The following is a 12,701-nucleotide window of genomic DNA, read 5'->3' on the forward strand; positions in this document are numbered from 1 at the left end:
GCTTGAATTTTGCTGTACACCAACACAACCCATCTAATATAACTTAAAGGAGTTGAAGCAGTTTTTTCCTTCAGGAATGGGCCAAAATCCCTGTGGCTAGATGTGCTAAGCTAATAGTCATTTCCCAAGAGACAATATTTTGCACCTTGCAAATGGTAGGCATGTTATGTAAATGAAATGCTGCTAACCAAACTCTCTCCCACCTAGAACCCCAAAAACCATTTTAATTCCAGCTTGTTATACAACAAAAAAGGAAAAACACTATGGAGGATGACTACTTTTACAAGGCACTCTAAATATGTTATATACAGTTACTTATTATAAAATTTTACAGTCCATTAATTTTGAGGGTTTTTTTTATGACAAAAAGCACATGTCACATTTGTTACTGAATTCTAAGCCCGTAGGGGAACTTTCTTGAAACTGACCAGACACAATAAATCATTTTCTTGTGTTTTATAAATATGTGTGGTGAAGTTAACACCCCACCCCCCTTTTTCCATCACCAAATGTGAGCCCCCAAAGATTTGCAATGTGAACAATAGCTGCTGTGCCACTAGATCACACGGTTTTGAAATACATATAGCAAATAACTGGGTTAAAAGTAAACAGAGATGTTTATTTTGATGGATTGTACACTCTTTTCTGCTTGGCTGAGCAATTGTGCCCAAAGTGTACAATGTCTGCCTCTTTCCTTACACTCAATACTTTTGCAATAATCACTGGCTCCTTATGACTGTACACTGAGCAGATTAAATTTACTCCTTAGGACATGCAGTATTAAATGAATACCTATAATTTTTATTTTACTTCTTTCAACTTGATTAAATACTTCTCACACACTTAAACTTTTCCTCAGTAGCTTCACTGAATGGCCAGAGCACAAGTGTGTACAACACATACAGCAGCAAGCAACATCTTAAAAAGGCAATACTTCTGAGAAATAATGCATTTAATAATCTTCTTTAGTCAATTACAGTCATTGCTCAAATAGAATCTGCATCAGTGTCTGAAGCATGCACCCATTTACCTAAACTTCACCTCTCGAATGACTGTGCCCTATGTGGCTACCTACAGTATGTTGCCTTATTGTGTGATTGGTTCTATATGTAATAACACATTTTTTTTAGGTATCATGGGTATTTTATCTTCAATTAAAATAAGTTTTGAGTTAGGTTACTTGGCACATTTACAATTAGTTTTGCAGAACCGATTAAATTAAAATATATACATTTGGCTTATCTGCTGGTGATACATTTTTCATAGTATTTTAGTTAAAAAATCTGAGAGTCAGATTATCTGTAGATGGACCTGTTGGTGAGTACAGTTGTGCTTGACAGTTTGTGAACCCTTTAGAATTTTCTATATTTCTGCATAAATATGACCTAAAACATCATCAGATTTTCAATCAAGTCCTAAAAGTAGATAACGATAAACCTGTTAAACAAGTTAGACAAAAATATTATACTTGGTCATTTATTTATTGAGGAAAATGATCGAATATTACATATTTGTGAGTGGCAAAAGTATGTGAACCTCTAGGATTAGCAGTTAGTTTGAAGGTGAAATTAGAGTCAGGTGTTTTCAATCAATGGGAAGACAATCAGGTGTGAGTGGACACCCTGTGTTATTTAAAGAACAGGGATCTATCAAAGTCTGATCTTCAAAGCACATGTTTGTGGAAGTGTATTATGGCACGAACAAAGGAGATTTTTTGAGGACCTCAGAAAAAGAGTTGTTGATGCTCATCAGGCTGGAAAAGGTTACAAAACCATCTGTAAAGAGTTTGGACTCCACCAATCCACAGTCAGACAGATTGTGTACAAATGGAGGAAATTCAAGACCATTGTTACACTCCCCAGGAGTGGTCGACCAGCAAAGATCACTCCAAGATCAAGGTGTGTAATAGTTGGTGAGGTCACAGAAGACCCCAGGGTAACTTCTAAGCAACTGAAGGCCTCTCTCACATTGGCTAATGTTCAGGTTCATGAGTCCACCATCAGGAGAACACTGAACAACAATGGTGTGCATGGAAGGGCTGCAAGGAGAAAGCCACTGCTCTCCAAAAAAAGCATTGCTGCTGCTTGTCTGCAGTTTGCTAAAGATCACATGGACAAACCAGAAGGCTATTGGAAGAATGTTTTGTGGACGGTTGAGACCACTATAGAACATTTTGGTTTAAATGAAAAGCGTTATGTTTGGAGAAAGGAAAACATTGCATTCCAGCATAAGAACCTTATCCCATCTGTGAAACATGGTGGTGGTACTATCATGGTATGGGCCTGTTTTGCTGCATCTGGGCCAGGACAGCTTACCTTCATTGATGGAACAATGACTTCTGAATTATATCAGAGAATTCTAAAGGAAAATGTCAGGACATCTGTCCATGAACTGAATCTCAAGAAAACGTGGGTCATGCAGTAAGACAACGACCCTAAGCACACAAGTCGTTCTACCAAATAATGGTTAAAGAAGAATAAAGTCAATATTTTGGAATGGCCAAGTCAAAGTCCTGACCTTAACCCATTCGAAATGTTGTAGAAGGACCTGAAGCGAGCAGTTAATGTGAGGAAACCCACCAACATCCCAGAGTTGAAGCTGTTCTGTACAGAGGAATGGGCTAAAATTCCTCCAAGCCGGTGTGCAGGAATGATCAAAAGTTACCGGAAACGTTTAGTTGCAGTTATTGCTGCAAAGGGGTGTCACACCAGATACTGAAAGCAAAGGTTCACATACTTTTGCCACTCACAAATATGTAATATTTGATCATTTTCCTTAATAAATAAATGACCAAGTATAATATTTTGCCTCATTTGCTTAACTGGTTTCTCTTTATCTACTTTTAGGACTTGAGTGAAAATCTGATGATGTTTTAGGTTATATTTATGCAGAAATATAGAAAATTCTAAAGGGTTCACAAACTTTCAAGCACAACAGTAACTATGGTAATTCAAAACCAATGCAGAGAAAATGAAAGAACAGCATACAACAAAAAATAAAGAAAGAAAAGCAAGACTCAGCCCTTACCCAAGATTCAATCACAGGCCCAGCATGCATATTCTTATGTTTTAAAAAAAGGTTTGGATCTATCCTCAAAGAGTGAAGTAGATTTTTTTTGTAATTTTCTAAGATTATACAGAATGGCACTTACTCATAGAAGATAGGTGAGGACTTTTCCAGTTGAGCAAAATAAATGTGTGTGCTAGTAGTGTGGTATAGGGTTTTACGATAGATTTATACCTACCTGTATGCACTTTAATGCCATCAGGGAGTACACCAAATACCATTATTAATGGACTAGTAGTGATTGTGAGACTAAGGCTGTCTGGGAAGTAAGTATGAAGATTTTTATCCAAAATAATGTGAATTTACTGCATTCCCAAAATATATAGAATAGTGATGCTGGATCTAGATGACAGTGCTTGCAAGTTGTGTCTTACACAGGGTACACTTTAGACAATTGTAAGTAAGGTAAATGTAATTGATGCAAGATTTTTAGTTGAAATATGGAATGCTTGCCACATATAGAACTAGAGTCTATTCTATGTATGGCTAAGTTCCATTCTAAGGTAACTTATCAATATTCATGAGTGGGGCAGAGCCTTTAACCATAACACAATGGCATGTAAACAAGAAGCTGTAAAACCAGTTTCAGAATAAAATTAAACTGATGAAAATGTAAATGTGTCATCAGATGCTACCAAGGATAGAGACACTGATACATATGACACAGTATGGCTGAACCACCATGGTATGTGTGGTGAATTCAGTCACTGAAGCTTCACCATGGTGAAAGTAACTTTGCAGCCAAAAAGGTTGCGCTGTGGTAGCCTACAATAACATATAGGGCCCAACAATAGTGCCAATCAGGCACTGACATTTTATCCTCTCGGGCAAAAACAAAAGAAAAATTATTATAAGAAAATTGCACAAAGAAACATGCTTCTACTGATTGGATTGCGGATATGTGTTGGTGACTATTTCCAAATCATGTTACACGAAAAACGTACTAAATCTGCATCAGTACAGCAGTGGACACTAGACTAGGGATACTCTAGAATAGATATAGGAGCTGAGGGAGGATGATCATTTTGACAGTATGAATTATCCCTGCTAAAGTGAGATTGAGGATGGACCATGTTAAGATTTTTTTTCCATAGTACTTACAAAATTACATTGAAAAGGATCATTTTATTTAATTGTGATAGGTTTCCCCAATTATTTGAACCTTTTTGATATTGTGAATGAATGGTTATTAAATTTGGTATGATGTACTATAGGATTCGCTAGGAAAAGAAAAAATGTTTTATGTAAATTAATTTGAACCCATAAATCTTATGAAATACTCCTACTCCTAACACATTTTAAGACTAATGGTAGAGATAATTGAGGGTCTAATATATAATGCACCATGTCGCTTGCACACAAGAATATTTTCTATTCAAGTCACTGATCCCCTTTATCTCTGGTTTATTCAAAGATGAATAGCCAATGGCTCAATGGTTAACACTAAAAGCACTGATGATAGTACCCATGTCAAGTACCTCATTCTGATTTGAAGTAATCAACGTTTATGTAATTAAAAACATAAACTGAGGCTCCTGGACTTGTATAAAGTAGTTTAATCCATGCAGACATATTGGGGCCAAACCCAACTGTGTGCAGTGTAGTAAATGGATAATCTCATTTCACTCGGTCTAAAGCTTTTTATCCAAAGATAAAGATATCTTATGATTAAGTTAAATTAAACAAGTGCCACAGGTTTGAGACTGAGTGTCTCTCTTTAATAAATCCAGTTTGATCTTGTAATATCACCGAGGGAAGAGCTTTCTAATCTTCTTAATTATCACTTTTACTAGTATCTTAACATTGTTATTCAGGAGTAAAACTGGTCTACATTATGCAAATTGTTGTCTTTCTTTTTTGGAAAGATGGTTATTAATGCTTGGCAAAAGATTTAGTTAGAACTTAATTGAATTTTTAATTTATTGTGCTTGCAGCTTTTCCATTATGGAGTGATTTATGGGATTCTGTTTTTAGGTTTATCAAGTTTTTTTTGTTTTTTTTGCACTAAGAATATCAACCAGTGGTATTTGTATTTTATCAAAAAATGCCTTGGCTTGTGTTTCATCTAGCTACTGAGAGAAACAGAAGGACTGATAATGCTCCTTAAATGTGTCAGAAATCTCTTTATGCTGAACTTCCTGCTTGTGGATTCGTTGAGCAGGAAGTGTATTAGCCTTCTCTCCATGAGCAATGTTGCAATTTAACAATATGTTGATTAGTTTCTCTAATTGTTAAGAGATTAAATTCTGATTGTAAAGAGACCTGGCATATTCAATCTCTATTCTAGAAATCTCTCTGATCTGTCCTGATGTTTTCCTATTTGCTAGTTTGTTTTAATGAGAGATATAATTTCTTAGCTTTTCATGTTATTGATAATTCTTCTGCACAGGCTTGAAGATTTATTTTGTCCAAAATAAAATACCGTTCCTTAAGATGCAGGGTCTTCAAGAGCTGGTTAATTCATTTTAAATTTCAAAGTCTAACTGCTCATATCATTTACTTACTACTCTACAGTAGTATGTAAATAAATATGTTCTATATAACTCCTGCTCCTAAATAATTTCACTATCTTTCAATAGTTTCTCACATACACTATAAGAGAAGTTATGCTGCAATTTTATGATTCAAGTCTGCTTAAAATTTAAAGGACATATAATTAAATAATTTGAAAAGTAAATTAGACTCTTGGTATTTAAGTCAAGACTCAAAATTCATTATTTTAATGTGGAGTAATTTTTATTAAGACTACTGCTGTGGCTGCTTTTATTACTTTCTTATATTGATTTTTAACAATAGTTGTACTACTTTTAAAAACTGTATCTTCTGTGGTCACATTAGGTATGCATGCCATCACAAATAGTAGACCATGACCCGATTTCAGACATTGTGTATTCAATAAAGGTTGTCATTGTTGAATATTTTCAGAGTGCAGCCAACCTGGGACAGACAGAATTTGGACTCAAAAAATGTAATTATTCTTCAGACTTACATGGTAATGTGCTTTTTCTCTTAATAAAGCAAGTCTCACACTAAAAACCCTAAAAAGCCTTTCCAATATTATACTGAACCCTTTCCAATATCTCCCTGAAAATAACAGGGAAATACAAATTTGTATTTCTATATCTTAATAAAAATAATTCAAACAAATCTTTTCTCATTTTCTTTAGTTGCATACCAATACATCTTTTTGACATTACATGTTGGCAATTTAAAACTAAATAAATAACTTTTGACAAATATCAAACAAGTGCATCATAAACATCAACAATATGACAATTTTTATTTGTATTGATACACTTTGTGATGGTGGACATTTTTTTATTCCCACACTATTTCTTTTATGACTTTATTTACATTGCATGTTGTAACATATTTTACATAAACATTGCATTAGGTTAAAGTATAAAACACATTACCACAGAGATCTAAAAAACTGAGGACATAGTGCATATAATGTAGAATAACTAAATAAAATATTTTAAACTGGTAGGCTAAGCATAGCCGTGCATATTTACCAAAGAATGTCATCATTCATTTCAGACAGACATTTTGCAAGATGACCATCTATTTCCATCTGGCTGTATCTATAAAGGGAAAAAACAAATAGCAAAAAGCCCTTTAATTACAAAAAAGTGCTTTTCCCACTATAATTGTAAAATGCAATGTATAAAATACTCAAGTGCCACTCATTGCTCTTAGTCACATTACTCTTCATGTCAAGTTTCTCACTCCACATTCATAGCACTTGGTAACTTGTTTTTACCTAGCTAGCTGTGTATAATACGTGAGAAATACGTTTTAAAATGTTGTATACTGGGGTGAAAGCATAAGAAAGAATTTAAACCTTTTATTGTCATTGTATGGTACGATAAGATTTCATTTTTTTGTTTTTTTTAAGTACAACATATTGTACAAGTACATATAGTGCAGATAGCACAAATGGTTCATAAAGTGGTTCAGGTTGTGCAACATTAAGGCTGTTGTGCAAGTTTATAGTGAGGTAATTCTAAGTTAAAACAGTTCTACCATGAGCACTTGATGGACTGATTGAGTGTGTTTATAGCTTTTGGGATGAAACTAGTTTGGAGCCTCGAGGTCTGTGCAGGGAAGGCTCTGTAGTGTTTGCCAGATGGGAAAAGTTCAGATAGACTGCGGACTGGGTGAGTGAAATCCATGCATATGCTGGTGACTTTCCTGAGGCAGTGTGTGCTGTACATGTTCTCCAGAGCAGGAAGCTGTATCCTGTTAATTCTCTGTGCTCTTGACACAACCTGCTGTACAGCCTTCTCATCAGCTGCTGGGAAGCTGTGATAACACACCAAATACAGAGGTATACAGATACCACTACTCTCAGTGGTAAAAGGTCAGCAACACCTGTCAAGGGAAGCCAGTTTTTTTCTTAACATTCTTAAACTCCTTAGCGTTGCATTTTATTCCAAAAAAATGTAAAAAAAATATTTTTTTTGCATGAAAAATTGTGTTTTTATTAAACCTCAAAAATATAATAAATATATAATTAATAATGGTGATAAATAAAAATAAAATATGAACTGAACAATACTAACAAAAACAACAACAATAACAAAAATACTGCTAATGATGCCAAAACAGTATATAATCTCAAAAGGAGTCCTTTGTGTAGTAAGTCTTAAAGCATGGCGAAGGACACAATCCAATGTCACAGTCAGGACAATAATAGCATGTTTCTTTTTGGATTTTCTTTTGGGATTTAACAGTTTTTGAACAGCACACTGCACAGTTACAAGTTGAATTATGTTTTTTTTCTTTTGGAGTTATATAATCAATAAAATGTCTACCAATAAGACACTCAGGATTGATCCACGATGTGCTGGATCGACCGGATCTCTGTACTGGTAGTGTGGACAGTGGATGTGCAGTAATGATTTGTTCTACAAGTTGGCATGTAAAGTTTGCATGAGATACAGTTTTGACAGCATGCATTCCAAATGCATCGTTCCACCAGATGACGAAATATCTTTTTGTAGCATTTCTTTTGTTATCTCTGTATAACAGGATAGAAAGTCAGCTCTTGATCTGAATGATCCATGTTGACCATCATGTTATTGTAGTTGATCACAGCACAAGGATTTGTATCCTGCTTATTGCCTTTTGCCTGTACAGTGACTACAGCTGCATTATGTATGGTGCCAAGAAGACAAACATCTTTCTTGTCTTTCCATTTCAGCACAAGCACTTAACCCTTTTGCCAAGCTACTAGCACACATCACTGTAATTTAGCTTTGCCAAAGTCTTCTGGGAATGCCACAACAGTTGGGACACACTGCTCCATATGCATCAGTCTTTCTTTGCAGCAAAATGTCAAATAGCTCTGGCAAAGTAAAAGAAACTGTCCATGGTTACACAGTAACCTTAATCCTGCAGAGAATCTATCAAAGTCAGCACTGATAACATAGCTATGCCATACTAATTGTATTTGTTATCAAACATTGTCCCTTTCCCATAGTACAAAACTTAATTCCAAATGTATACTATTTCAGATTAACAAAGCTCGGAAAACTTTATGCCAAATCCTGCTCTTTATGACACAATGTACTGCATCCATGACAATCTGCCCTTATAAGCCATGAGACTTTCATCGATACTGACATCATGGTCCAGAAACTAAACACTCCAAAATTTTGCTACAATGGTACTCTCATGAAAGTCTTCATTGTTGGTAAAGTGCAGATATTTCATAATCAGTAAAAACCTACCTTCAGACATAATTTCTCCTAAGAATGGCAGTACTGACAGCAGTTTAACAGCCAGAGTGTTTCTCAGGTCCAAATGTTATGCAAGATGCATCTGTAAAGTTGCCCGAATGACACTTGGGACTAACATTTTTAGAACGGTTTTCACAGCCCAAGTAACACTAAGGTCTAACGCTAAGAAAGCTACAAAAACAGTTGCCACTGTGCCATCGTCAGCAGTATTTTGATGTTAGCTTGACACACCCTCATTGACGAAAACTGCAGCATAACACTAGAATCCCTGAAGCCTATGAAAAAACTACGTTTGGATGCAGCAAAGAGGTCGGGCATCATCCTGCCAGTAAATCTGACACACACATGTCCTTCAGCGAAACAGCAGGGCATACCAAGCTCACCAAGGTATCATTCAAAGTTCTGTTTGTGATTATGTTTTGTGATGGTCTTTATATATAAAAAAAACATTTATATGTTACTTATATAAAAGCCAGATCAAATGTTATTTACCTTGATTTATTTAGTTATCTTCCTACAGCATAAAGTAACAAGTAGAATGCAGAGCTTCCTATGTTTGATCAACACAGGCAAGCTGACAAAGTACACGTGCAATGCTACTTCACTACACAAATGACTTTAGCTGCGTGGTGGAAGCTCCTGTCTCACTTTACGCAACTGTTGCTAAAGTTCTGTCTTTGTCCAGAAACGGTTTCATAAGCTGTATGACCTTAGTCTCGAAAAGTGTTTCTTCTGTGGGATGACTAGGATCTTTTCTTGAATAAGGAGTGGTTTATAGGTAATAGGTAATTAACATTCAATATAAGTAACATATAAATGGTTTTGTTATATAAAGACCATCATAAAACATAATCACAAACAAAACTTTGCACAATACCATGGCAACCTTGGCATGCCCTGCTGTCTCGCTGAAGGACACGTGTGCCAGATTCAATGGCAGGATGGCGCCCGATTTCTTGCTGCATCCAAATGGTGCCATCTATTGCTTATATACCTGGAGCAGCTGCATTGTTCTCATGTGTGAGTGGACATTTCTTGCGGTGAGGGCTTCTGTTGTCTTTCTCCAATGTAGAACCCTCATCCTCATCTGAGTTAACCTCTGTTATAACACGTCTTTATTTGAAAACAAAAGTGTCAGATTGGGGGGGAGCGTGAACATAACCAACAGAATAAAGTTGGGGGGAAAAAAATGCTAACCTTTACAAGCACCATAAATTTACACTGGCTGTTAAAAACTCAAATCAAATGTATGTTTTTATTGCATAATAGTAACAATAAGAGCAGCTCACTATTCAAAGTGTTAATTCTGGGAAGCGCCCAGAATCGAACCAGCGACCTCCTGATTATTAATCAGCACTTCTTATCGCTGCACTACCCAAGCGGTTGTGTCAGCATTGCACCCTAACCCGATTTCTTTTTCTTTGGTTATATTCTTGAATATTCTTGTTTTGTTATATGTGTACCTTTTGTGAAACTGTTTATTTTATATTTGGAGTTCAGTCTTGACATATTATACACCTCATGTCAAAATTTTATCATTAGTGCTATAACTGAAAAAAGTTTATGTTTTATTTATGTGTTCAGCATTTGTTGCCTCGCATTTCTTGCCATCCTACATTTACACAGATTGTTGTAAACATGGAACACACTTGAAATGCATGTGTTTCAAATAACAATATATTATTTAACCTATACAATTAAAGGCACCCCACACGCAGATAATGAGCCTTGAGCTGAGAGAACTTTTTGCCCAAGTTATGCTGCGGCGGTGGGGGGTATGGGATAGCAGGCTGCTTGTGCTGATCGACACATTTACAAAAGACGCTAATGGAGAGGTGTGAAAGAGTTTAAGGTGGGCCAGGATTAAAAGTTTTTTTGTAGGCTTCAGGGATTCTAGTGATAACCCTCGTTATGTGATCTTCTAAAATCAATGATGAGCTCCTTGGTCTTTCCTTTGTTGAGGGACAGGTTGTTCACTGACCACCATCTCACCAGATTTTTCACTTAGGCTCTGTACGCTGATTCATCATAGAAGCACTTATTGTACAAGTATTTATACACTGTGTGCACAATTATTAGGCAAGTTGTATTTTTAAGGATTAATTTTAATATGGAACAAACACAGTGCTATCAGTCAATCCAAAATGTTAATAAACCTGAATGTTTCACAACGGAAATGTGAGTGTGAACATCATCAGGGGAATACATATGTGCGCACAATTATTAGGCAACTATTAGTGTGCAGATTTATTATGCAACTAAAGGAAAAATGAAAATTTTCCCATCTCACTTGTTTATTTTCATCTGTTATAGTGAGAATAATAAACAAACACCTCAAAATTTACAAATAAACATCTCTGACATTTCAAAAAAAATAAATCAATCAATCAATGACCAATATAGACACCCTTCTTTCCAATAACAGTCATAAGCCTTTCCATTCATGTAGTCTGTCAGTTTCTTGATCTGTTGACGATCAGCTTTTTGTGGAGCAGTGACTACAGCCTCCCAGACACTCTTCAGAGAGGTGTATTGTTTTTCTCCCCCGTAAATCTAGCGTTTAAGAAGTGCCCACAAGTTCTCGATAGGGTTTAGGTCAGATGAGGAAGGGGGCCATGTCATTATTCCTTCATCTTTAAGGCCTTTACTGGCTGGCCACGCAGTGGAGAACTTCGATGCAAGTGATGGAGCATTGGCCTGCATAAAATCATGGTCTTTTCCTGTATCACTGTTTGAAGAAAATGTCTTGAAAAACTGGCAGTAGGTTTGGGAGTTGATTTTGAGTTCATCTTCAATGCAAAAAGGTCCAACTAGCTCATCTTTACAAATACCAGCTCATACCAGTACCCCACCTCCACGTTGGAGTGGAGCTCTGTGCCCATTACTGATCCACAGGTCCATCCATCTGGTCCATCAAGAGTCACTCTCATCTCATCGGTCCATAAAACCTTTGAAAAAAATCTGTCTTCAGATATTTCTTGGCCCAGTTTTGACGTTTCAACTTATGTTTCTTGTTCAGTGGTGGTTGGGTTTCAGCCCTCCTTACCTTGGCCATGTCTTTGAGCACTGAACACCTTGTACTTCTGGGCACTCCAGGTAGGTTGCAGCTCTGGAATATGAAAGTACTGGAGGATAATGGGTTCCTGGTAGCTTCACGTTTGATTCTTCTGAAATCTTTGGCAGCTAATTTGCATCTTTTGTTCTCAACACGTTTCTTGCGACCCTGTTGACTATTTGCAACAAAATGTTTGATGGTTCTGTGATCACACACCAATATCTTAACAATTCCAAAAGTGCTGCATCCCTCTGAAAGACTTTTTACAATTTTTGACTTTTCAGAGTCAGTTAAATCTCTTTTTTGGCCCGTTTTGCCCGAGGAAAACTAGCTGCCTAATAATTCTGCACACCTTGATATAGGGTGTTGATCTCCTTAGGCCACACCCTCCCTCATTACACAAATACACATCACCTGACATGCTTAAATACAATAAGCATTCAAGTTAATACAGCTTGGAGTTGGAATATACGCATAAAAATGATGATATGGTCAAAATACTCACTTGCCTAATAATTGTGCACACAGTGTATGATGGCAATATGGTGATTGTTGCATTTAGCCTTTTTGCTTTACTTACACTTGCTTCCATTTTCTAATATTAACACATAAATAATTTGTCAAATCTCCTTTTCCATTTGAAGTTCCCAAAAAAACTAAATTACCACCTACTTATTACGATTTTTAGCAGGTAATCTTGCATAATTGTTAGCTGATTAATCCATGTACCAATTTATCAAGATAAGGTTTTAGAACTCTTTTATGGCTTTTTTTTTTAAATCATGAAGGTAAAGCTGAATTTTTTCAGACAAACAAAAATATTTCTCAAAATAAGG

General features: G+C 36.0%; 1 protein-coding gene across 4 annotated transcripts in view; it reads right to left on the reverse strand.

Annotated features, from left to right (window-relative positions):
• Nucleotides 1–6,314: 6,314 nt before the first annotated feature.
• si:ch73-70k4.1 overlaps nt 6,315–12,701 on the reverse strand; it is a 156,307-nt gene continuing 149,920 nt past the window's right edge. For all 4 annotated transcript variants that reach the window (XM_039756046.1, XM_039756045.1, XM_039756047.1 and 1 more), the window contains one exon: nt 6,315–6,650. In XM_039756046.1, the coding sequence (XP_039611980.1) occupies nt 6,578–6,650 (73 nt within the window). In that variant the 3' untranslated portion in view covers nt 6,315–6,577. The remainder of the gene's footprint in view (nt 6,651–12,701) is intronic.

This window comes from Polypterus senegalus, chromosome 6 (assembly GCF_016835505.1).
Source record: "Polypterus senegalus isolate Bchr_013 chromosome 6, ASM1683550v1, whole genome shotgun sequence".
NCBI lineage: Eukaryota > Metazoa > Chordata > Cladistia > Polypteriformes > Polypteridae > Polypterus > Polypterus senegalus.